Source organism: Vipera berus, assembly GCF_964194415.1.
Source record: "Vipera berus genome assembly, chromosome: 1".
Classification (NCBI taxonomy): domain Eukaryota; kingdom Metazoa; phylum Chordata; class Lepidosauria; order Squamata; family Viperidae; genus Vipera; species Vipera berus.
In genome coordinates this window covers 138,399,702-138,425,852 of record NC_138202.1, presented here as the reverse complement: position 1 = coordinate 138,425,852, position 26,151 = coordinate 138,399,702, and the positions used below count along the sequence as shown (strand labels likewise).

At 40.1% G+C, this 26,151-nt stretch overlaps 1 protein-coding gene across 1 annotated transcript in view; it reads left to right on the top strand.

Annotated features, from left to right (window-relative positions):
• DARS1 (aspartyl-tRNA synthetase 1) overlaps nt 1-26,151 on the top strand; it is a 70,943-nt gene that overhangs the window by 3,374 nt on the left and 41,418 nt on the right. The window contains exons 3-4 of the mRNA XM_081318971.1: nt 455-547; nt 16,410-16,512. Coding sequence (XP_081175097.1) covers nt 455-547; nt 16,410-16,512 — 196 coding nt within the window. The remainder of the gene's footprint in view (nt 1-454; nt 548-16,409; nt 16,513-26,151) is intronic.

The window sequence follows — 26,151 nt, the reverse complement described above, 5'->3', positions numbered from 1 at the left end:
TAAGAGAGAATTCATTTCAGTCTCAAAGGATTAAGGAATTGTAGCCACATACTGATATATGTCAAATGTGAATTAAATGTTTTCTCATGTGTTAAAAACTGGAGGAAGAACTATTGGCACATATTGAAACCAAATATGTCTAGATTAAAGATGAATTTGCTTTCCTATTAAACATTTAACTGGACAAGCAGCTGCACAGTTGCAGTTTTCTGCAGTTTTTCCTTCTCTTCCCTGTTCCCCAATTCCATTATATCCTCCGCCTAACCTTTAGGGAAATACAGGGGCTATAGAAAAGTCAGAATTGCTGTTTTGCCCCATTCCCAGCAACCCATTAGCGAGTATAAGCCTGGATCCAACCAACAATTTTGCTAAGAAATTCAATAATTCAATTTGTTTTTCATGTAAATATGAATAAAATGTTCTCAATATATGTCACTATATCTTTTATATGCAGATCGTGTGTTGGTACAAATAAAGGATTTGACAGGAGAAAAAGCTGATGAAACTGTTTGGGTTCGTGGCAGGATTCATACCAGTAGAGCAAAAGGTAAGACTGCTTCTTTTGACATTGTCATGAGTCAGAAAAGCTCAAGTATTATCTCCTTGGCCTGGTGTGTTTCTTATAGGTATTTCTATTGCTTCCATCCCATGCATCCTATCTTTTTCCACTTCTACTTCCATTGCTGCCAGATGTTCTTTTCCAAGTATTCATATCCTTGTGATCTGTGCATAACATTTATTTTGGTTTTAAACACTCAAGATGGTGTGAACGTTAAAAATAAAAAAATACAGTTCAAACTCGCTGAAACAGAAAATTGGGGTGAAAAAAATACAAATAAAAATGCTAGCTACCCATCATCCACCAGTTAGGATCACAAATTTCCCTGGCCTCTGGGAAGATGGTATTCCAGACAGTGATGACAACAACAGAGGAGGTATGACTTTGGGGTCCTACAGGATGGTACTGTTTAGTTGATAGAATCCACAATATGCCCACCTTACAGGACAGGCAAAGACAATTGGAGAAGGACAATGCCACAAATACAGTGCCATATACAACTTTATAGATGACAATTAACATTGTACCCAGAAGCCCACTGGTAAGTTGTGTATCTCATAGAAGAGAAAAGTCATGTAGATGCACCAAGATGCACCCGTAATTGCTTGCACACTTCATTCCATTGCCATGGGCTGAGGTATCATCAATATGCTGACGATACTCAATTGTTCTTCTCTGCCGTTGGTGGATTAAGCAATGATGTAGACATCTTATTCTGGTGTTTGGAGACTGTGAGGGTCTAAAGAAGAACAAGCTTCAACTGAACCCTGAAAAGATTGATTGGCTCTAGGGACCCTCTAGTTCTGGGACTGTCTCATCTTTGCTGCTAGATGGGACTACATTGCAATGTAGTTGGGACTACTATGAGCAATCGGGGGGTCTTCTCGGATTCACAGTTCCTGCTTGAGGAGCAGGTGGCAGTCATGGCTAGGAGGGATTTTGCACAACTTTATTGTTGTGCACCAGTTCACCCATTCATAGATCAAGGGGCTCTACCCACATTCACTTATTCCTTGTCACCTCCCAATTGGACTGTTTTGATGTGTGCTGCATGGCGCTACCCTTGAAGACTATCTGGAAGCTTCAACTGGTGAGAGAGAAAGAGGGAGAGGGAAAGAGGCAGAGAAAGAAAGGGAGAGAGAGAAGGAGAAAGAAAGGGAGGGAAATAGAGGAAGAGGGAGAAATAGAGGGAAAGAGAAAAATAGAGAGGGAGAAGGAGAAAGAAAGGGAGGGAAACGGAGAGAGAGAAAGAGGGAGAAATAGAGGGAAAGAGAAAAATAGGGAAAGAAGAAAAGGGAGAGAGAAAGAAAGGGAGGGGGAGAGAGGGAGAGAAAGAGAAGGAGAGAGAGAAATTAAATTAGTAACATGATTGTTAAGTGAATCTGGTTTCCCAACTAACTTTGCTTGTCAGAAGGTTGCAAAAGGCAATCATATGACCCTGGAACAATGTGACCATCATAAATATGAATCGATTGCCAAGCATCTGAATGTAAATCACATGACCCTGGGGATGCTGCAACGGTCATAAATGTGAAAAATGGTCATAAGTCACTTTTTTCAGTGTCGTAACTTTGAACGGTCACTAAGTGAATCATTGTAAGTTGAGGACTACCTGTACTTTATCATTTTTTTCCTTTTTTAGGGGGGGGTGTCAAGTTTTTGACACGTTGCTGGGTGACATTGCCTTGTCCTAAAAGTGGTACAATGGATGAAAAGGTTGAAAAGCCCTGTTTTAGTATACTGGTGCTATTTGGTTCAGAATTTTTTTTCTTCTTGTTTTCCTGCTCTAAAAACTGGGTGCGTCTTATGGTCAGGTGCATCTACTTCCACAGATTACAGCTTTTCTGCTTTCAAAAAACAAAGAAGTACCAGAGCTCAATGATGCAGAATGGAAATGGCACCTTGCCTTTCTAACAGATGTAACAGAGCTACTCAACAGTTTCAATGTGCAACTTCAAGGAAAAGGGAAGCTCATCTGTGATATGCAATCACATGTCAAAGCATTTGAAGTAAAATTAGGCCTCCTCATCAAACAAGTGAAGGAGGAAAACTTCTGCCATCTCCCCACAACTCAAAATCTGTTAGCGGAAAAACCATTGGTTGCATTCCCAAAAAAAACGTGTGGATTCACTGGAAAAATTGCAAAAGGAGTTCCAATTTAGATTTAAAGAGCTTCATCTCCATGAACAGGACATACAGCTTTTCCATAACCCATTTTCTATTGACATTGAAAATGTGGATACAATTTACCAAATGGAACTGGCTGAACTGCAGAATTGTGACTCTCTGAAAGACGCATTCAAGTCAAGCAGCCTTCATAGTTTCTATGCATCTCTCCCCTCTGAGACATATCCTCATCTCAGGAACCATGCACTTAAAATGGCAACCATCTTTGGCAGCACTTATGTCTGTGAACAGACTTTTTCCAGAATGAAACATCTGAAATCTCCAACCAGATCTAGACTAACGGATGAACACTTGCATCACTTGTTACGACTAGCAGTGACAAATATGGAACCGGACATTGACCATCTCATTAGCCAAAAGCAGCCCCATAGTTCCCATTGAAATACTGGAAAGTTTGTTGATTTAACTTTACTTGTTCTTCATTTTAAATATTGTATTTATTCCTGTTAAGTCCGGATTGACGAGCAGAGACAGCGAGGCTTAGCAAGGAACATTTATTGAACTCACATATGTCAACTCAACTAACAACGGTTAAACGCTACCTTATATACTAACTGTTATTCAAAACGTAACCAATCCCCAGCCTTGAATCCCCCGCTGAAAAGTAACAGCCAATGGCTGCACTGGGTTTTCCCGCCGAAGGAGAACCCTCCCGTAACTAAGGACACAACAATTCCCGTTTTGTTTCTTCACTTCAAAATAAGATATATGCAGTGTGCATAGGTATTTGTTCATAGTTTTTTTTAACTATAGTCCGGCCCTCCAACGGTCTGAAAGATCGTGAACTGGCCCCCTGTTTAAAAAGTTTGAGGACCCCTGGCATAGACCATACATGTCAAACTCACAACGTCGCGTGACATATCGGAGCTTTTTTGCCATTGCTGGTAATGGGGTGGGTGCATCCGGCCTGCGCGACGGCAGTTTGACACCCCTGGCATGGACCCAGGTTACTTGAGGGACTGCATCTCCTCAATTACATTTTCCCATCGCACCAGATCTAGTAGAGAGAGTATGCTGTGGCTTTCATCATTTAGAAACCTACAGTTGGTGGGCCCTAGGCAGTGGATGGTCTCAGCTGTGGTGCCCATGTTGTAGAATATCCTTCCCACTGAGGCTAGGCTGGCACCATTGCTCCTGACTTTCCAAAAGTCTATCAAGACCTGATTGTACCATTAGGCCTGGGATTCCCAGACTAGCAAACTATAAAGTAGCTCCTATTATTTACATTCCTTTGCCCATTATTTTTTTTGCTGTGTTTTTTATAGTTTTTAATAATTTTAATAATTGTTATTTTTAATTTATTGTTCTTTTAACTTTTTTGTACTCTTCCCTGAGTCATTTGGTTTGAGAGATGGGCAGCTATATAGATTTATATAGCATATAAACATAACATATAAATTGTTATGTTTTATATAAATTTTAAGAATAAATAATTTCTGGACCAATGATACATTCTGAGAGGTCTTCAAGGGAAGCCCGATATAGAGCACATTACAGTAATCCACATGAGAAGTAATTTGGAAGTGAGTGACTTTAATCATTGCTAGAACAACTTGTTAAAGGCTACATATCCAAGAAAGTTAGTACCAGGTCTTTCTTTTTTCTTCCTCCAAAAGAGGCAGCAGGAGGATGTCTTACTCACCTCCGGCACCGACAGCCCCGCCCATCAAGTCCACTTCTTCTGCTGCCAAAGAAGCAGCTTCATTCTGCAGCTGCATTCCGGCCTGCATTTTGCAGTTAGGCCTTTCCAGAAGGCCTATGCAGCCAAATACCAAGCTATGGATTCTTGCAGAACCGCACTATGAATTGAATCCATAGCTTGGTTCTTGGCTGCACAGGCCTTCTGGAAAGGCCTCTGACTGAGAAATGCAGGCCTGGCTGCAGAAGACGCCTCAGAAGAAGTGGGCCGGCGAGGTGAGGCCTGGCTGCAAGGTAAGTGAGTGTGGGGCGCGTGGGGCAGATCCACACCCCTACCCCTGCCCTAGCTTGATTTTTAAATGTGTGCCTTGCCCCCAAATTAGGGCTTATTTTGGGGGTAGGGTTTATATTAGGCCCACCCCCAAAAATCAAGCTAAGGCTTATTGTCAGGGTAGGCCTTTTGGGGAAAAACGGTAGTAGCTCAGGAAGTTTGCAAATTAGAATTCCAGGTTATGTCAAGCACAACTTGAGATAAGCAAATGCAAACATTTTTAAGAATTCTAGTTGCTTCCCTAGTTACAGTTGATAAAAAAAACCGACCACTTCCTTCAGTGAGATAGTAAAGTGTTACAATCTACTGTTTAAAATAGCAGCCTGGAAAGTTTGCTCATGGAAACAGTACACGAGATATATTTCTGAGCATGACATTTTGGATGAGAGCTTTGGATATTGGGAATGCCATTTTCTAGATCAGGGCTTTTCAGCCTTTTCAGAAATTGTACCACTTTTAGGACATGGCAATATTCAAATACCACCAGTACTTAACAAGGAGTCAAAAACTTGATGACTGAAAAAAGTGTGGGGGGGGGCTATTTTGGGTTTCATTAGTTAGATTCATTTGTTGTTATAGAAATAAATGGCTAGTTTATAATATTATAGAAAAGTAAAAAGTTGAGGTTCAATGTTAATGCTTCATTCTACTCCTGCAACAGAGGAAGTCAGAAGTCAGTGCCTTTTCTTTTTCCCTTCTCCCCTTCACTTTTCCCTTTTTCTCTCACCCTTCGCTCACAAAAGCCCCCCCTCACTCACTCACACTTTGCTCACAAAAGCTTCCACTCTCAATCACTCCTCCGTCTCTTTCAAAGGCACACTGTTCAGTCTCTCCTACAGTCACTCCGTCTCTTTCAAATGCCACTTGCCCGCTCACTTATTGCCCCGTCGCTTCCAAACGCCATTTGCTCGTTCACTCTCTCACTGCCCCGTCGCTTCCAAACGCCACTTGCTCATTCACTCACTCACTCCCTATCGCTTCCAAACGCCACTTGCTCATTCACTCACTCACTTACTGCCCCGTTGCTTCCAAACGCCACTTGCTCGCTTGCTCACTTACTGCCCTGTTGCTTCCAAATGCTTCTAAACACCATTTGCTCGTTCACTCACTCACTCACTACCCAGTCGCTTCCAAACGCCACTTTCTCACTCACTCACTCACTCACTTACTGCCCCATCGCTTCCAAATGCCACTTGCTCACTTACTGCATTTGGAAGCGATGGGGCAGTAAGTGAGCGAGTGAATGAGCAAGTGGCATTTGGAAGTGACGGGGCAGTAAGTAAGCAAGCGAGCAAGAGGCGTTTGGAAACAGGGCAGTGAGCAAACGAGCAAGAGGCCTTTGAAAGAGACTGAGTGTGTGGGGGAGTGAGGTTCCTTTGAAAGAGACGGAGGAGTGAGTGAAAGCAAGTGGAGGTTGGGGCTTCACTTCAAGGAATGTTTTCTTCAAGGAAGTGAGCTGGGCAGGAGCCCAGGATCAGTGCCAGGCTACAGCTGATACAGCCACCCAGAAGCGCGGATGTGCACATGTACTCACCCCTTGTGCCACTGTTGCTGCGAGTGTTGTGTGGGCAGCGGCAGCGCCACTAATATCACACAGGTAGCAGTATTGCCGCGAACCTTGTGCAGGCAGTGTCAGCGCTGCAAGTGGCAGATGGGCCGTGGAGTAATCCTTACAGTGGGGCAGCGGCGTGAGCCTCGTGCTGGGGCAGTATCACTGCGGGCTGCGGCGCGATCCTTGCACCTGGCAAAATTGGTGCGGGCCATGGCATGATCCTAGCACTGGTGGTAGCATCGCCGCGAACTGGCAGTGGCGGCACCACAAGCCTCACACAGATGCCTCACACAGATGCCTTGTGCGCATGCTTGCAGCCCCGTTTTGCCCCATTTTACGAATTTATCTTGCCATGTTTGTTTGGTGAATCCCTGCAGTTGTTAAGTTAGTCCCAGAGTTGTTCAACTGAATCCGGCTTGACTTTGCTTTTCAGAAGATCGCAAAAGGGGATCACATGATCTCCCTAGGACAATGCAACTTGCAAGCCGCATGTTTTCCGCAAGAAAGTGAACTGGGCAGGACCCTAGGACCCGCGTTTCTGGGCGGCTCTGCAGAAGTGCGGCTCAGCTGTAGCTGCAGACACTGATCCTGGGCTCCTACCCAGCTCACTCTTGCGCTTCTGGAAAACATGCTGCTTGCTAACTGAAGCTCCAGGATCAGCGCCGGGCTACAGCTGATCCGTGCTTCTGGGTGGCTGTATCAGCTGTAGCCCCCACTACAATTACCTAAGGCTTACATACCACCAGCCGGTTGAAAAGCCCTGTTCTAGATAAGTGCAGCAGGTCAGAATGTTGCCTTCTAGATTATAATTTTGAGAATAGAAGCTCTAGGTTTCTGCCTCTTTTTTTCTACTCCCCTTCTCATGGATTTTTATGGAATGCTTTTTAATATAAGAAAAGCACGTTCTCTAAATTACTGAAGCTCTGTGAACATTTCTACAATAAATATGTATGTTTACTCTAATCGTTATGTTGGATTTTATAACTGGTAAACTTTTTTATGAGAATATAGTTAAGTCTCCTTTTAAATGCCTTTAAGGTTATAAAGAACCATTTACAATTAATTTATATTTAAAGTCTCAAAGCATTGCTGAATTATTTCTCATGCTAGAATTTCTCTTTTCAAACTAAAATCGTGGCTTTTTATGTACTATAATACAGATTAAAGAAATGGGAAGCCCTGGAACAAATTTAGCTTTCATTTTGTGCAAAATGAAATGCTTCAGTTCTTTAAAGAAAAAAGAAAAAACTCTGCTCTTAACAGCGACCTCAGAAGAAGTTTAGTCTGAGCTCCATAGTATCTCTTTTTTATAAATATTTTATGATTTTTTTAGTTTTACAGTCAAATACTTAATAAACAATATATTGTCTGGGTCCATTAGTAATTCAGTGGTCTATATCAGGGGTGTCAAACTCAATTTCATTGAGGGCCACATCAGCATTGTGGTTGCCCTCGGGGGGCCGGGTGGGTATGGTCAGGGTGGGCGCGGCCTACTGGGTGGGTGCAGCTGGAGTGCGTATGGCCTACTGGGTGGGCATGGCCAGCTCTACATCACTGGCATCAAGGGTGCCTCTGGGGGTCTCTGGCAGAAGGAGGGTCTCTGGGCCAGGGCCAAGGCAGCGGGGACCGTTCCCTCACTCTTTCCAGGATGGCTTCGGGGGCCACATGAAACCACTTCGCGGGCCGGATCTGGCCCCCGGGCCTTGTGTTTGACATGTCTGGTCTATATTAACTTCTTCACCCTAGATCCAATATTACACCATCAGATTTTTCCTCTCTTCTTCCGATAGTATCTGTTTTCCCACACTAGGCAAATACAATTCTTATTGTTATTAATTAGTAAATATACAGTTGAATATCAACATCTTTGTTATCTTTTTCTAATAATATCAACAATGTCAGTTTAAGATATCTTTTCTACCCAAAACATATCTTAATTGCATTTGCACTTAACATCCATATGTTCAGCCAGTATCCTTTTTTCACTTTTTAAAATTTTTTAATTTCCCATCAGTGTTCAAAATATTTCTATTGTTTATAATTCCAAAGTAAGTTATATTTGGATAACCAAAAGCTTTCCTTATTCAAACTTTTTAGCATTTTCCTGTTTCCCTTCTTATACCAAAATCTAATATTCTAATTACAAATCTTATGTTTCTTGTTATAATAATACTTCTATTTCTAGCAATTATCTATTCTCCACCATATTCACACATCTAATTAATAGTATAATATCCCATCTAATGAGTCAAAACCTCTATTTTCTTCAGTCTTACTCTAGCTTTCTTCCTTTGCCAATTAACTTTCCAAGTCAGTGCGTTTGAATCATCAAGTAATTCTGCCTGTTTTCGTGTATATTGTTTGGAATAAAAAAGACCATTTGTTTAAAGTATTTTTGGAAGAACGCTTAGCACATTGATATTCATTAAACAGCCTCCCTCCTTCTCCAGTTCCCCATAGTTCTAACAGCTCTATCTTCCATTCAATCAGTTCTTCTTTTCCTCAAATATGTTCTGAAATCTTGATTGGTAAGATGTCTTTTCCATTTCCGATATTATCACTATGTCTTCTAGTTCTTCAGTTGTCTGAGTCTGTCTGTTAGTTCCTTCCTTTGGGTCCTCCATCTTTGGATCTGCTTTCTCTAGTTTTCCTTCTATTTCCTGGATTGCTAGTTCCTCCTTTGTAGTCATTTTCTGGGTTTGTTAATTTAGATTAGAAAATTGTTCCTTTATCTCCTTTGTGTTATTTTTAGTCTCATCACGAGCTAAATCAATTGTCTCTTGTATTGATTTCAACATGAAGAGAATTTCTTTCTGATCTTAATATTTTCTAGGTGGTATATCAAACCTAAGACTTTGGGGACAGGTATTAAGGATGGTTATTTTACCATTTAAAGCTGAGCATGGGACATCCATTTTATTTTTTGTAGTTGGTCTTTATAGTAAAAGTTGTTCATCAATCAAAGATTTATAATCCAAAATATTCCATCATCTCAAGCAATGATATGTGTTTCTCCTGCAGGGAAATAGTTCCATAACACAGTTCTGAAAGTCAGTTAATATTTATATTCATAGTTCAGGCAAGCTGGTTTCAAAGTAGTTTGTTGTCTCTACCACAGAGATAAGCAGCCCAAGAGTTTTTGTTTCCCTTGTCCCAGCTGCAGTCTTCAAAAGTGAAAGTTTCCAAGGACAGCAAGAGTCTTATCTGAATCTGGGCTTCAAGCCAAGTTTCCTTTAGGCATAACAAATTGTGCCATAATTCGCCACTAGATGTCCTTAGCGCCGTTTTCCAACTTTTTAAATCCCAACGTATATTAAAAGTCTTTTTTTTAAAAAAAAGTCTCAAAAGCACTTTTAGTCCCCAAATTTCAAAGCCATATATGTGTATTAATTCCAAATTAAACTTGTAATTTTTTCTGTTAATTTGCCGCTTTTCTTTTCTTGAGGGAGTGGGGTGGAAATTCCTCTTCCCTCTCTCATTGGGGAGGGTGTTTGGGGCAATTATTTCCAGGAAAAAAAGAGTCATAAAGAGAGAATATGGTCTTACCCAGTTTCATCCACGTTGCTGAAAAGTTGCTCGTTGGTGCTTATTTTCTTCAGTTGTCAGTAGCTTCTGATTGGCTACACGAATGTAGCCAGTCTTTCCCCTGCTGGTTTGGAGGGCTTCCTCCGATGAAACAGAAGGGCCGCCGCCCTCCCGCAATCAATGAGGGTCGCCTCCTTGCTTTACAGCAGGGGTGTCAAACTCAATTTCATTGAGGGCTGCATCAGCATTACGGTTGCCCTCAGGGGGCCGGGTGGGTATGGCCAGGGTGGGCGTGGCCTACTGGGTGGGCATGGCTAGAATGCATATGGCCTAGTGGGTGGGCATGGCCAGCTATACATCGTTCGCATTAAGGGTGCCTATGGGGGCCTGGGCAGGAGTGGGACAGATCTGAGGGTCTCTGGCAGAAGGAGGGTCTCTGGGCCAGGGCCAAGGCAATGGGGGCCGTTCCCTCACTGTTTCCAGGATGGCTTCGCGGGCCATATGAAACCACTTCGCGGGCCAGATTCGGCCCCCGGGCCTTGTGTTTGACATGTCTGCTTTACAGGGTCCCCAGCGGGGCAAAATTGGACAAAAGACAGAGCCCTGTGTCCTGCACCCATTTGCCGCAACGTCAAACCAGAAGTCCCAGCTGTATACTATGTCTTATGTAGATCCACCTGCCTGTCATTTTTCTTCACTATGGAAACAGGTTTTCTTGGACATCTGCTTCTAGCACACAAACTTTAAATATGTTTTGACATCTTTAGGTGACATCTGAAACTGACAGTTGTGTTGATCAAAGTTTATTTCCTCTTTAGACAAAGACAGTATTATATAACATCACAGTAATTAGGACAAATGCCTGTTGTTTAAAAAAACATTTCAGTGATGCTGGAAACAACAAACAGGGTTGCACATTATAGTTCTATAGTGAAGTAGATCAAATGACATATTATTTTGTGCCACTAATTCTGTGAAAAATCATTTTGTTAAACTGTCCTCTGAAAAGTAGGATACAGATGAATGTTAAGAGCATTCATGCTGGTTCATCAAGTCTGTGAAGAGACTCAGCTGCTGACAGTTCACATTCTTGTATTGTGACACTAATTTTGCTTTTAGTAATTGTATTACTAAATGTTCATTATTATGTTCATTATTCCAAGTCTGATCTTGTGCTATATGGGATTTCTAATAGGTAGATCTTGGTAAGCAGTTGAAAAAAAAAGATTTCCCCTATTTTCTTGGTATTAGCTATAATGCTGTATCCTGAACTGCTTGATTGAGCCTCCCTTAGGTTCCCTTAGTCTCCCTTAGTTTCAGAGCTAGTACCAATTTCTGCAGAAGCTAATTCACAATTTTAGGAAATGCATCTCTTTACCAGACTTCTTAAAACAGGTCAAAGAGGTTGACTAATTACTCGAATTATAGAGGTGTTATAACAAATGTTAAGACTATTTTAAACAATAGCTATTTTGACTTGATAAATAATATCTCTCTTAACTCAGAGACAGAATCTTGCCAGTGTTCTTTTTAAAAGATAAAAAAGGTGAGCCCCATAAATTCTAATTTATCTTCCATTAAAATGAGGACTTTAGATAGAAATGTAAATAAGTAATTTATTATAATATGCTGAATTCTCCCATTCTGACTGTAATATATTTATATGTAAATAGGTTTGTTCTTGAATAATTCCTTTGATTTTATTCCCCTGCTAAATATTTTCTGTTAAAATATTTTTAAACTGTTTAGTGTGCTTGATGAATAAGCATAGCAATTTGGTACAGGTAGTCCTCGACTTACAACCATTCTTTTAGTGACTGAAGTTAGAACAGCACTGCAAAAAGTAACTTGTGACCATTTTTCACATCTACGACTGTTGCAGGATCCCCATGGTCACGTGATCAACATGGATGCTTGACAACTGGCATGTACAGTGAGGGGGGAAAAGTATTTGATCCCCTGATAATTTTGTACATTTGCCCATTGACAAAGAAGTGATCGGTCTATAATTTTAATGGTAGATTTATTTTAACAGTGAGAGAGAGAATAACAACAACAATAAAAAAAGCATTTCAAAAAAGTTATAAATTGAGTTGCATTTTAATGAGTAAAATAAGTATTTGACCCCCTCGCAAAACATGACTTAGTACTTGGTGGGAAAAACCCTTGTTGGCAATCACAGAGGCCAGACGTTTCTTGTTGTTGGCCACCAGGTTTGCGCACATCTCAGGAAGGATTTTGTCCCACTCCTCTTTGCAGATCCTCTCCAAGTCATTAAGGTTTTGAGGCTGACGTTTGGCAGCTCGAACCTTCAGCTCCCTCCACAGATTTTCTATGGGATTAAGCTCTGGAGACTGACTAGGCCACGCCGGGACCTTAATGTGCTTCTTCTTGAGCCACTCTTTTGTTGCCTTGGCTGTGTGTTTTGAGTCATTGCCATGCTGGAATACCCATCCACGGCCCATTTTCAATGCTCTGACTGAGGGAAGGAGGTTCTCACCCATGTTTTGACAGTACATGCCCCCATCCATCATTCCTTCGATGCGGTGAAGTTGTCCTGCAGAAAAACACCCCTAAAGTATAATGTTTTCACCTCCATGTTTGACGGTGGGGATGGTGTTCTTGGGGTCATAGGCAGCATTCCTCTTCCTCCAAACATGGCGAATTGAGTTGATGCCAAAGAGCTGGATTTTAATCTCATCTAACCACAACACTTTTACCCAGTTCTCCTCTGAATAATTCAGATGTTCATTGGCAAACTTCAGACGGGCCTATACATGTGCTTTCTTGAGCGGGTGCTGCAGGATTTCAGTCATTCATGGCGTAGTGTGTTACCAATTGTTTTCTTGGTGACTATGGTCCCAGCTGCCTTGAGATCATTGACATGATCCTCCCGTGTAGTTCTCGGCTGATTCCTCAGCGTTCTCATGATCATTGAAACTCCGAGGTGAGATCTTGCATGGAGCCCCAGTCCGAGAGAGAGAGTTATTTTGTTTCTTCCTTTTGTGAATAATCGTACCAACTGTTGTCACCTTCTCACCAAGCTGCTTGGCAATAGTCTTGTAGCCCATTCCAGCCTTGTGTAAGTCTACAATCTTGTCCCTGACATCCTTGGACAGCACTTTGGTCTTGGCCATGGTGGAGAGTTTGGAATCTGATTGATTGATTGATGGCTTCTGTGGACAGCTGTCTTTTATACAGGTAACAAGCTGAGATTAGGAGCATTCCCTTTAAGAGAGTGCTCCTAATCTCAGCTCGTTACCTGTATAAAAGCTTGCTGATTGATAGGGGATTGAATACTTATTTCACTCATTAAAATGCAAGTCAATTTATAACTTTTTTTGAAATACACTTTTTCTGGATTTTTTTTGTTGTTATTCTGTCTCTCACTGTTAAAATAAGCCTACCATTAAAATTACAAACTGATTGTTTCTTTGTCGGTGGGCAAAGGTACAAAATCAGCAGGGGATCAAACACTTTTTCCCCCTCACTGTATTTTTATAAAGGTTGCAGTGACCCAGGAACTTGTGATCGCATTTGCAACCTTCTGACAAGCAAAGTCAGTGGTGAAGCCAGATTCACGTAACAACAGTGCTACTAACTTAACAGCTGCAGTGATTCACTTAACAACTATAGCAAACAAAGCTTGATCAAGGAGTACATCTTGATTCTCAGCTCTACTAGATAGATTAGATCTGGAAACTGACTCCATGGGAAGACTAGAATTGTATTTTACTGAGACATAACAATAATAACAAAAGCTTGCAAGTCTGCCTGGGTTTCTTGTTCCCTCTCTCTTATACCCCAGGGAGTCAAGAGGAGCCGGTCTTTCATGCCTCCCTAGCCTCAGTGCATACTTCTGCACCTGTTACTGTCTTAACAGCTTCCAGTTCGTTTCCCCAAGGCGACTCCATATAAAAATTGTAATTACTTGTGTAGGGGAAGTGTAAACAGGTCAATAAAATCCTGTTCTGTCCTATTCAAAGTCATAAATTAGACATCATAAGCATTTTTTATTGTGCTGATTTTTTTTATTCCCAATTGCTCCCTCGTAGCATCCCTCAGTAGACATTATAGCATATTGGAGACAGTGGAGAATTATATAATATAATGCAATTTAAATGCTATAGGATTGAATGTAGTCTAGTTCACTATTTTGAAAGAATATTCTATTTTGTACCACCACATTCCATTGAATAGAATTGTTTCAGAAAGGGAACATGGTGGATGTTAGCAAAAGCTGCCATAGAAGTGACCTCTTTGGCAAAAAATTTCTTGGGGTGAAATCCAGGATACAATTCTATGTGATACAGACGACTTCAGTGCAATAATCCATATCCTCATATACTTTCAGTTAGATTATTGTACTGTGTTATTTGTGAATCTTCCATAAATGCTGTCTGGAAACTTCAATTGTTATTAAATACAACTGGAATTAATATTTATGATTATGCTAGTAATATTGTTCATTAGCTCCCAGTATGTTTTAGGCCCAGTACAAAGCTCTTGTATTGATTTACAGATGTCTTCATAATTTTGATTTTACAGTATCTGAACAAATGTCTCTTTTCATATGTATCTATATTATTTCTATATAGCAGATAAATGCCGGGTTAAATGGGTTGGGTAAACAGAGTTGTAGAAGTTTATAAACTGGGCCTTTTTCACAAAGGGAGGAAACTATTACTCTTAAAATACATGTATCAATATTCAACTAGGGGAGACAATGTATATGTTTGTTTGTTTATTCACATTTTTTGTCTTGCCTAGTTTTGCTTTGTCTTTGAATTTTCTTTTTTTCTTTTTTGCAATTTGTATTTTAATGTTTTGAATAAAAAATTCAAAATATATTATGAAGTAGGGATTATTTGCAGGTTCATATTTAAAAACTAAAAATGAATTTTAGAAGCTCCTTTTCATACAATATCTGTTCTGTTGTGCGAGGAAGCTATCTTACTATAAGGCATCAACAGGCATCAAAATATTATTTATATTGTTATTCTATCAAGTATTATTATCAATCAACAAATAACATAGCACAATGAAAGACATAAAGAATCACATTTTTGGCTGATATTCTTTGAAAATTTGAGTTCTTGCCACGAATCTAGGAATTATCCAAGTAATATTATAAGATATAATATGTAGCTGATACAGTAGAAATATTTAATTCTTGTAAAATATGTTTGATCTGTTTTAATTCCACCCAGTGCCAATAACTATAGGAATGACTGCCATTTTTTCCAAAATCTATGTATTTTGAATGTTAAAGCTCTATATTTCATATTTTCCCAATTCTTTTTTCCTTTATTCTTTTGTTCCCAGATTAGCTACATCTACACAATTACTCTTTTGAATTATTGTTATATCAGGCGATCAGCAAATCTCACAACATTTTAGCATAATTTTAACTGCTTGCTCAATTTTGTGGTCATATTACCTTCAGGAAATGTGTAACTTTATATTTTTGTACAGATGCCCAAGAATAATAGTGACTGTTCTCTCAAGATGCTGTTTGAGCAATGTTGCTACATCCACTAATTATATGGTTTCATTTTTTTCTTCATAAAATGTTCATTTGCTGTGGTCGATACATGTTAAATACTTGATTTCATCTTTTTTTTGTTTGTAAGTTTTACTTATTACTATTACTTGAAATAAGTGTGCCATATGCCAAGATTCCTTTCTGAAACCAAATCTGGTAAGAGAAAGATTGGAGTATTTTTAACCTGACAACCAATCCAGATTAGGTTACCCGCTGATAGAGCTTGATTTACAATTATGCCATTTCTGTACTGGGCAACCAGGAAGAAAAATAGTAGATGAGTTGGAGAAGGCAGAACAACTGATGCTGAATTTCATTTGTGACATCTTGGAATAGCCAAATTAAAGTGATAAATGCTCATCCAATATTGGATACAAGAGAAGCTACAGAAAGCCAACTCTAGAGGCTTTGTTTGGCATGGCTACTGCTACCGCTCTATCTCAAGTAAATTATAGTCTAGCAAAGAATGAGGCATGAATCTGCAACCCATAGCCTTCATGTAGCTTACACTTCAGTTCTAATTGTGGTTTAAAATATCTGCAAGGCATCAGGTTGCTTAACTCTGGATTAAAGAAGTAATTGAAAAAGTATCTGTTCAGTGTCTGTCTTTTGTTCAGTGATGTTATTTATTAAGTGCTTTGAACGTGCCAAATTAAGTCAAAAAGGTAAAACCACTGAGGCGGATTGGAAACCTCAGAATCAACCTATTCTGCTTTGAACCTTAGTTACCTTAGATCTGGAGGTATTGCCTTGGTTATGTATCTTCATCTACAATTTTCCACATCTTAACACATAAGTAACTACATTATTCCTTACATTATATTATTTTTATCACTTAGCAAGGGTGTGAGCTTTTTCTGAAGAATAATTTCCTTTAACAAAAATAAGAAAATAAATCCGTTATTGTGGTGGAAAAAACACAGCAAAGACTACTGTGATTGTACTTTGCTTTATACATCTAAAGCCTGGCCTGATATTCCAAGAATAAACCATTTTCTTTTAATTCATTCAGAAACTTTCCATGTAATTTGTCCTGGAAACACTTTCATTGTTTCTTCTTCTTTCTTTTCAGGAAAACAGTGTTTCTTAGTCATACGTCAGCAGCAGTTTAACATCCAGGCTTTAGTGGCTGTGGGAGACCATGCAAGTAAGCAGATGGTAAAGTTTGCTGCCAAGTAAGTAAGCAATTATATCCTGTTACCACAGTGGACAATTGTGGGAATTCTGGCTCCTGGGGGTTGGGACCTTTTCACACATTAACATCAATGCTGTACTTGTTTTTTAAAGTGTAGTTATTTAAAATTGTCAGTTCACTATAACACTGAACGCCTTACATTTATAAAAGACAAAATGGAACCCAGGCCTGAAGTTCATTCTGAGCTGCTAAAGGGACATTCTTTGCACAGACAGTTCCCATTTATTTCAGCTAGCTAATAAAACGATTGGCAAGTTCAGCTCTCAGACCTTATTTTCTTGGATGTCTCTGTGTCCCTGTGAACTCAGTCTCAACTTTTTCTTTTTTTCTTTTAAGTTATGAGTTCCTAGCTATGCGATGTATTTCATCTTGTCTAAAGAGCAAGGGCAAATTAAAAGGTGTTTAGAAGTTCAGCACTGTGATTTTTTTTTGTCTTAAAAGGGAAAGGATTAAGAACCTAATTTACATTCCATTAATTGGTCTCACTGGTGCTTAATCTTGTTCTGTGTAGGGTTTTTCTTTTTACCTCATCAAACATTTTCCTAATAGTCATTGACTCTGTTTCTGTTTTACCAAAAAGTACTTCAATCAGTGGGCTCCTCCTTTTTGTACATGTCTTTAAAATTTTGGCCTGACGATATGACAGTTTCCTTGGGTTACCAAAGTAATCTGGCTGGATGACTTTGGGCACACACTCTCAGTCCAAACCACCTCACAGGGTTGTTGTTGTGGAGAAAATAGGAGGAGAAAGATGAGCTGGATATGCTTGCTGCCTTGAGTTATTTATAAACAATAGTAAAGGCAGGATACAAATAAAATAAATAAATAAAATTTGGAAACAAGGACAGAATGCAAGACTTCCTGGAAACAAACTAAACAATGGAATTACCAGAGTATTTCTAAACTTGCTGTTAGAACTTTTTGAATTTGAATCTTTCTTGATGTTTACATTAAACGTGAGAATGAGAGAGGGAGTCCGGTGTTAAGGAGCCATTTTCTTCTAAGATGAATAACAGAACGTATATACTTATGATTATTCACTTTTTAATTGGCATGTATCCAGATTTAAGGATTACTTCAGTGATTAAAAATGTTCTAGTGCAGACATGTCAAACACAAGGCCCAGGGGCCGGATCCGGCCCGCAAAGTGGTTTCATGCGGCCCGCGAAGCCATCCTGGAAACAGTGAGGGAACGGCCCCCACTGCCTTGGCCCTGGCCCAGAGACCCTCCTTCTGCCAGAGACCCTCAGATCTGTCCCACTCCTGCCCAGGCCCCCATAGGCACCTTTGATGCGAACGATGTAGAGCTGGCCATGCCCACCCAGTAGGCCATACGCACTTTAGCCACGCCCACCCAGTAGGCCACACCCACCCAGGCCACACCCACACGGCCCCCTGAGGGCAACCGCAATGCTGATGCGGCCCTCAATGAAATTGAGTTTGACACCCCTGTTCTAGTGCAAGATGTTTGAAATGCTGCTGTTCTCCTTTTGTCAGGAAAAAAATGCACTCGCATGATAATCCAGGTTCTAGTAAATTGAAATCTCAGAACTGGACCCCCCCCCTGTTTTCCAGCCCTGTCTCAGTTGTTTTATACTATTAAAAATTACACTGTAAGCCTAAACTTGACCTAATATGTTTTAAAAAGCCCCTTCCCAAACTGAAGTAAGCCGAAATGTTAAATCTACCATTGCAAACGTTGGCTTCCCCCAAAAGCCAGTAAAAGCCACATCCAGAGGTGGGTGTCTATCTGTGGTCGAACCTATAGAAATATCACAAATGTAAATAGTTCTAGTGGGCAAGAGAAGGAGGTGATGAGATTTGTACTTTCTGAAAAAGAGAAATCCCAACAGATCTAGCTATTCAAATTGATGAAGATGATTACTTCTCCTTTCCGATCTGTTCTGACATAAATGCTTCACTAGACCCAATCTCTATTGTAGTATTCCTCAATCTGATGCCCGCCACATTATTTAGACACTGTTCCCACAATTTTGAAAGTACAATGTCAGAGAGAGTTTCTCCAACTATTGTATATGGTTGTGCACAAAATAAAAGCTTTCCATGGAGTTCTTATGGAATAAGATATGTGGGGTGTCAAGTGTTCCATATAGTAATGTAGCTTCCCTTGCAGTTTATAAACAGGCAACAGTTAATTCATAGAACAAGAACTTTGCTTAATAATATTTAGTAGAAGGAAGGTTAAGGTTACAACACCATTGCAACCAGCGTTTGCAAATGTACCCTTATCTGTTTTCTTCCCATTTTTTTGGGTCTAGAGCTAAAAACTCTTATGTCTTATTTATGAAGACATAAAAGGTTGCATCAGTTCCCTGTTTTGATAACTTTCAGCTCTTTTATTAGCCCAGTATGAGAAGTAATTCACACTGCCTTGGGAAACATTGAGTTTGCTTTTTTTTACAATAACTTTATTAAGATTTACAAATACAAAGATATATATATATGTGTGTGTGTGTGTGTGTGTGTGTGTGTGTAAAAGTTGTTTATTGTTAAAATAGTAAAAACAATAAAACAACTATTTACAAACCTAAAACAACCTAGCTTTCGCTGGCCCACTGCCAGCATCATCAGGGTAAATGCTAGGGGGTGGGGAGATTGTTTATAAACCTTGTTGACTCAGTGTCCTGCCCATTGATCGTGTGATAGGGCCGCCCGTCCTAACTAACCATGAATATCCTAGCTGTCCCGCATCTCCTTGTGCATGTTTCAGTCCTGTTGCTTTCTTTTCTCCTGTTGTTCCTTTCTTTGCCCCTTCTACCTCTGTCAATCTTACCCTTCGTTGTTGTATCTCCTCACCTGCCTTTTTTATCCTCTCAACCTGCCCTCCCTGTGTCCAGCCATGTGATGCTACGGTTATTCCATCTTCCAAACGCCCCCCTCCCGCAATCATCATAGGCTGCGTGTCTTGGGCTGGCGTTGTATACGCCCGCTGTGATGTCCTTCCCCCCTGCCTCATCCACATGCAGTGGATCAGAGTGGCTGCTGGATCATTTTCCATCTTGTTGCGCTGTCCTCCTTCAGCAGGTTGCTCCTCGTGTGTAGGTGTGCGCGTGCGTTGTGGCATCCTCCCTCCCTGTCTCTCCGTGTTCTGTTGATTGGAGTGTTTACAGGGTCATTCCTGATCTTGTTCCACCATCCAATTGGCTGTTGTTTTATCTTGCTTCTCCTTTCTGCAGGCCACGCCATCCTCCTCTACTCGTTGTTTTTCCTCCAGGGTTCCCTGCATCACTCCACCCTCACCGATCTGTTGTATCACCTCTGGACTTCGGGTTGGGCATGCCCATATGTATGCCTGCCTCGCCTCCCAGTTGTTCCTGTTTCTCCTCTCTTCGCCCAACTGATTCCACTCTTTCCAGCCAATCTCCGTTTTCAAATGAATGTACTGGATGCAATCCACTCTCTCCCCACCCCTTTCGCGTTCGGCTATCGGGAGTTATTGCAGACTCACTCCTCATCTGTTCCCTTTTCCTGGTCTCAACAGGTTGTTGTGTATCCAGCTTCCTTTCCCTCACATGGGTAGCATGGCTGCCATCGTCCTTGGCCCCTCTCCTAAGTGCAATCAGTGTTTTGGGTTGCTCTTCATATGCTCTCAATGCTTGATAAGCTGGTGGAAGCTCTATGTGCCAGTTAATTGAGTGTGCGTCTGAGAACCAGGCTTCTCTAAGCAGCCAACCTCCTTTGGAGGTATCCTGGTCGATAGCCTTCGTCCCCCTGAAGTCAAATGAGTGGCCATTGCCGGCCATGTTTGCGAGTACTGTTCCTGCCTTTTGACGGCCAACCTATGCTCGTGAATTCTGGTCTTAATCCGTTTGGCCGTCTCTCCGATGTAATTACATTGGCAGTCCTTACATACATAGTAAAGGTAAAGGTTCCCCCGCACATGCGTGCTAGTCATTTCCAACTCTAGGGGCCGGTGCTCATCTCCGTTTCAAAGCCAAAGAGCCAGCGGTTGTCCGAGGACGTCTCCGTGGTCATGTGGCTGGCATGACGAGACGCCAAAGGCGTACAGAACGCTGTTACCTTCCCACCGGAGTGGTCCCTATTTTTCTACTTGCATTTTTACGTGCTTTCGAACTGCTAGGTTGGCAGAAGCTGGGACGAGTAACAGGCGCTCACTCTGTTATGCGGCACTCGGGATTCGACCCGCCAAACTGCCAACCATCTGATTGACAAGCTCAGCGTCCTAACCCACTGAGCCACTTTGTCCCTTCCTTACATACATACATACATATGTATGTATGTGTGTGTTTGTGTATGTATGTATATGTGTGTGTGTGTGTGTATATATATGTGTGTGTGTGTGTAAATGTGTGTGTGTGTGTGTGTGTGTGTGTATATATATATATATATATATATATATATATATATATATATATATATATATACACACATACATACATATATATATATATATATATATTATATTCACTTTATAAACCTTTCTATTTTAAAAAAACTTCTATCTATTGTCCCATGAAATAGTGTCCCACAAGTTGATTCCTTATCATTTTCCCGTTGTCCCCTTTCAAGAACAGCTTCAGAAGTTTCTCTTTGTCTCATCTCAGAAAGAGTTTCCTTGGTTTCTCACATTCTTTTTGTAAATCCAAGATAAGGCGCCTTTCCAGTTCACTCTTCTGATTTATTATTTGTATGTCCCCTTTAATTATTAAGACATCGACTGTTTCATTCATAAATCAATTTTGGTGTTGTTTTCCATATCACTCTTATACACGGAACATTTTAAAATCCACTTTCATATCCACAGCATATTTTACCATACCACTTTTGTAAGTAGTATTTTTTTAAAACTCCACATTCAGATCTGTCTCGGTTATTCTCCTATATTATCTGCTATACTATATATATTATTTTATAAATATGTGAACACTCTGCAGGAAGTATTCTTTCAGGTACATCTGGCCCCCTTAACTTTCCAAGATCCACATTCTATTTCCCCCTTTTGCATTGGAGTTTCTTTCATCCAGGATAGAAGGAGCTTTTTCCCAGTGATGTAATACACTTGCCTTTCTGAAGGTTCTTAACTCCAAAGAAATCTGTAACATGCAGCTTCCTAAAGTAGTTAAGAGAGAAAGTAGGCGAAGCCACTGTTTCTCTAAAAAGTGGCAAACTGTGGCTTAGGCACAGTTCCCCCAATCCCCAGACCTCTCAAACCCGCTGATGAAGTGTGTTTCACAAAGGTTGTTGTTTCATGATCTCTTTGTAGGGAGTTTCTGAATAGAACTAAACACGGGTGATCCTTATTCTTTCCTTAATTTGGAGAGGAATTCCAAGGAGTCAAACCATTCACTAGCTCTATTTCAGCTGCATTGACTCCTCAAAGAGCAGAGCCGTGCTCAGTCTGTTGAATTTGGAACAAGCCTTATGCTCCTGGATTTACCCACAGATGCAGTACAGTTTGTGCTGTGTGTAGTGTTTATAATAGCAGTACTTCTCCCAAACCTCCCAAAATTAAGTAAAAGTGGTTTCTTTTTGGTTAATGATACAAGAACCCATTACCCAATCCCAACAGGGACAGTTAAATAAGACTTTTCTGATAGTGATAAAAAAGGACTTTCTGATAAGCAGTTTTGGGTAATGACAGAAAATGTTTGGGAAGCACTGATGGATAGGCTCAGGACAAACATACTCTCACTTACACATGATTGACAGCCATCGAAACCTTGATTGCAGTATAGCAATAGCAATAACATTTTAGGCTTATACACCGCCCCCATAGCGCTTTACAGCATTCCCTGGGCAGTTTACAGTGTAAAAGCATTATTTGCATATTGTCCCCAGCAATCTGGATCTTCATTTTATCGACCTAGAATAAGAAAGCTGAGTCGACCTTGAAGGATCGAACTCCAGGCAGAGTTTGTCTGCAATACTGCTCTTTAACTATTGCATCACTCCTCTAGAATGGAGGTAGTCATGATAGAGCCAGATATCAAAGGCAGTAGTGTCTGAATCCTATATTAAGTCAAGTGGTGTTATGGCTATAGAGGCTCTGGGGTGCATTCTTTAGGTAATAACATGGCTGGAGAGTTTCGGTGTGGATCACTCAGATGATTACTATCAGGTCTTCTTGTAGGATGCCTCCCTCAGGTATGCATGACTGCAAGTCCCATACTGTATGTCAGCTAAGTGGTGTGACCAGTGACTTACTCTAAAATGTGATAATCATGAGTTGGTGTCTGAGGAGCACCATTTTTTCCTCACCTCTGATCATACATATCTGAGTAGTGAGCAGCTATCTATTGGTAATCTGGAGGCTTAGTGAAGGGGAAGAAGAAGGTAGTAGTAGTAGTTGTTGTTGTTGTTGGAAGGGACCTTGGAGGTCATCTAGTCCAACCCCCTACTCAGGCAGGAAATCCTATACCATTTCAGGCAAATGGCTGTCCAGTCTCTTCTTAAAAACTTCCAGTGTTGGAGCATTCACCACTTCTGGAGGCAGGTTGTTCCACTGGTTGATTGTTCTAACTGTCAGGAAATTTCTCCTTAGTTCTAGGTTGCTTCTCTCCTTGATTAGTTTCCATCCGTTGCTTCTTGTCCTGCCTTCAGGGGCTTTGGAGAATAACTTGGCTCCCTCTTCTTTGTGGCAGCCCCTGAGATATTGGAAGACTGCTATCATGTCACCCCTCACCCTTTTCTTCGTTAAACTACACATACCCAATTCCAGCAACCGTTCCCTATATGTTTTAGCCTCCAGTAAGAAAGTAAGAAGTAAGTTAGTAGTTTTGCCAGATTTAATAAACTAATGCATCAAACAAGAGCATGTCTTCTAACTCTGGTTTTGCTCAAGTTAGCTGTCTGAGACAACAAAATATATGTTGGGGCCAATGTAGCTGCATAAAATAAATCCCATTTGTTTTGAACGTTAATAGAATAAAATTCAACTTGAGCATTCTGTATTCTGCTGGTATAAAATCTGAACTGTTTTTAAGTGTTCTGGTCATAGAAAACAGAAGAAGAAATTAGGAACTAGCTGTAACTCCCTTGCTTTTCACTCCACATCTTCAAAAAAAAATAGTGTGCCAAGGGCCTTCCTACCAGGCAGACTACAGAAAATTTGTCTTAGGGGATGGTTTTAAAAACATTCTTGAAACTATTCGAACAATTTTCAATCGGAAACAGTAAAACCTATTCTGTTCTCACCCACTGAAAAGTTTTCCTAAGTGAGAATCTGTTTTCAAAACATTTCTCCATTCCCCCCCCCCCCCAAAAAAGAGAGAGGAAAAAACAGAAGTGTTTTTAGATTAAGTAAATCTGGATTGCGCAGCCCACAGGTTATAAAACAAAGAAAACACGCTAGTCTCTTCTACATTCCTTTCAATGAACACATCTCCCCTAGGACATTTTGAGAACTCTTTTTGGTAAATACCTGGCTTAGTTAGGAAGTCTAAACAACAGATTTGATGAACTTTGTATTGTAACCTATTGTTTGGTTCTAATGTTTGACTTTACTCACAGGGATGGTTGCTAGCTGGGGGAGGGGGTGTCATTTCATGCACTTCTCCAGGAAGTTACCAAGGGTCAGGAGTGACTCAAAGGCATTCATGTACAACCTGCATGCTTTTTAATTACACTAATAATTTTACAACAGTAAAACATATGAAAGAAGAAGAACATATGAAAAATGTACACACGTTCCAAAGCTGAACAATTGTATCCAGATTAATATAAAAAAATTTCAATATCAAATAGACATTGAAGTTCCATATCAGCATCTCACAGAGCATGGGCAAAATTCACATGCATGCCAGTATTTTAAAACAACAACAAGAACAACAAGCAAACCCTGGAGGATCAGCATTAAGGATAAAAGATTGAAAGCACAGGACCCACAACTGTGGGTAAAAGCAATTCTTACTAATAACTTGCCTTCCCCATAGCAGCGTGTCTGGTGCTTAACATCTTTTTTGTTTGTTTTTCTTTTTGTTTTTATACACTGGCCCCTATTGCTCTATTGGGTAAGCAGGGGGAAAAATCGAAAGAATCAACCCAGTCTTAAGTCCCAAAATAAATCTGTATTGTGAGAGCCCCAAAGAACTTCTATTGTGCGATGTTTTATAGAATTTATGGCTGCTTCTTAATTTTATTTCTGATTAGCTTTCCACAAACTGGGAGAGAAGAAAATGTTAAAAATGTTAAAAAAATGTTGCTTCTTTTTGAGGATTCATTAACACACACACGCACACACAAACGAACAACCTTGTGTTGAGTTAATGAGTGGCTTTTCATCCTTTTTCAAAAAAAAAAACCCTGCTTTGAACAGCTTATAAGAGAGATGTGCCTATAATATGGAAAGAAGAAAAGAAGAGTTTTGGAGGTCACGCCGTTGTCTCCATTTTTCTACAACGTTCCCTTGGCCAACTATTTAATAGTTCCTCTTTTTTAGTATTAGCACATAACCGAGAACTTTCATAACTGTGGGGAAAACTATTGGCACAGTTGCACTGAGCTGACGGTATTTTGGCTTTCATACTGTATGTAAATTCTGGATAGTTCATTTCTACTGCATATTCGTTATAAGAAACCATTTCTTAAACGGAAAGTATTTTGCAGACTTAATAGCGGTTAAGAAAAAAAAAAGAGTGGACCTGTTATGTCAGAAGCTCAAAGAAAAATGGGGTGGAGTTGTTTAAGCTATAGACTTTTTTTTGTATAAATGTTCATCTTGCTTTTTTAATGCAAGAACACATTGATTGCAGGAGATGCCTCACAGCTTTAGGCTTTTTCTTTTTCTTTTGCTATATAATGGGACCAGATTAAGATTGCCATTCTTACTATCTCACATGTAAACCATGTATGGGATGGTGCTGTTCAGCTGTCTTTATTTTACTCGCCTCACCCTATTGGAGACTGCATTACTTTTTAATTCCCCTTTTTATAGGCCAGATGATTTCTCACTGGTGTATACAACTGAAAACTCACTTTTTTTTTACATTTCATTTCCTTGTTGTATTATCCTAGAGTTCAGCATTTCAAGATACTTATTTTACAAGACTTAATTTAGTGTACGATTTGTTTCAGTTGGACATTTTAATTGCTTCATACCTCAGGAGCATTAGATAACGCTCCTAATTAAAATAATGTTTCTGGTCAGAAGCTAACTCACTGTAAATCTGGACAAGCCTACAAATACATAATGATTAATTGTAAAACTAGTTAGTTTTATCTAAAACAAAAAGCAAGATGCTTTGACATTGGAATAGAGTAGACTGAAATATTTTAAGGGGCATTCATTAGTATTGCTAATTTAAAGGATCCCTGAAAATGTTAGTTAGCCCACTCAGTGTTCTCACATATTTTTCTGTCTCTGGCTTTAGTGTTCTAATCTAGTTCTCTGACTGAAGATGGAAAATGATAGTTTAGTGTTGGTTTACTAAGATCTTGAGTCACATTTGTAATCATGTTTCTATTGTTAAGATGCTGCCTAGCATCTGGAATTAAACTGCAGTACAGGTCTTCCTTTTAATTGTAATATTGAACTGCATTTAAACTACATAGGACTGGAAACAATGGGCTGAAGAATAAATGTATCCACTGCTCATTCTCAGCCTATTAAACTATAGTTTAAGACACTAAGTAGGGGGAA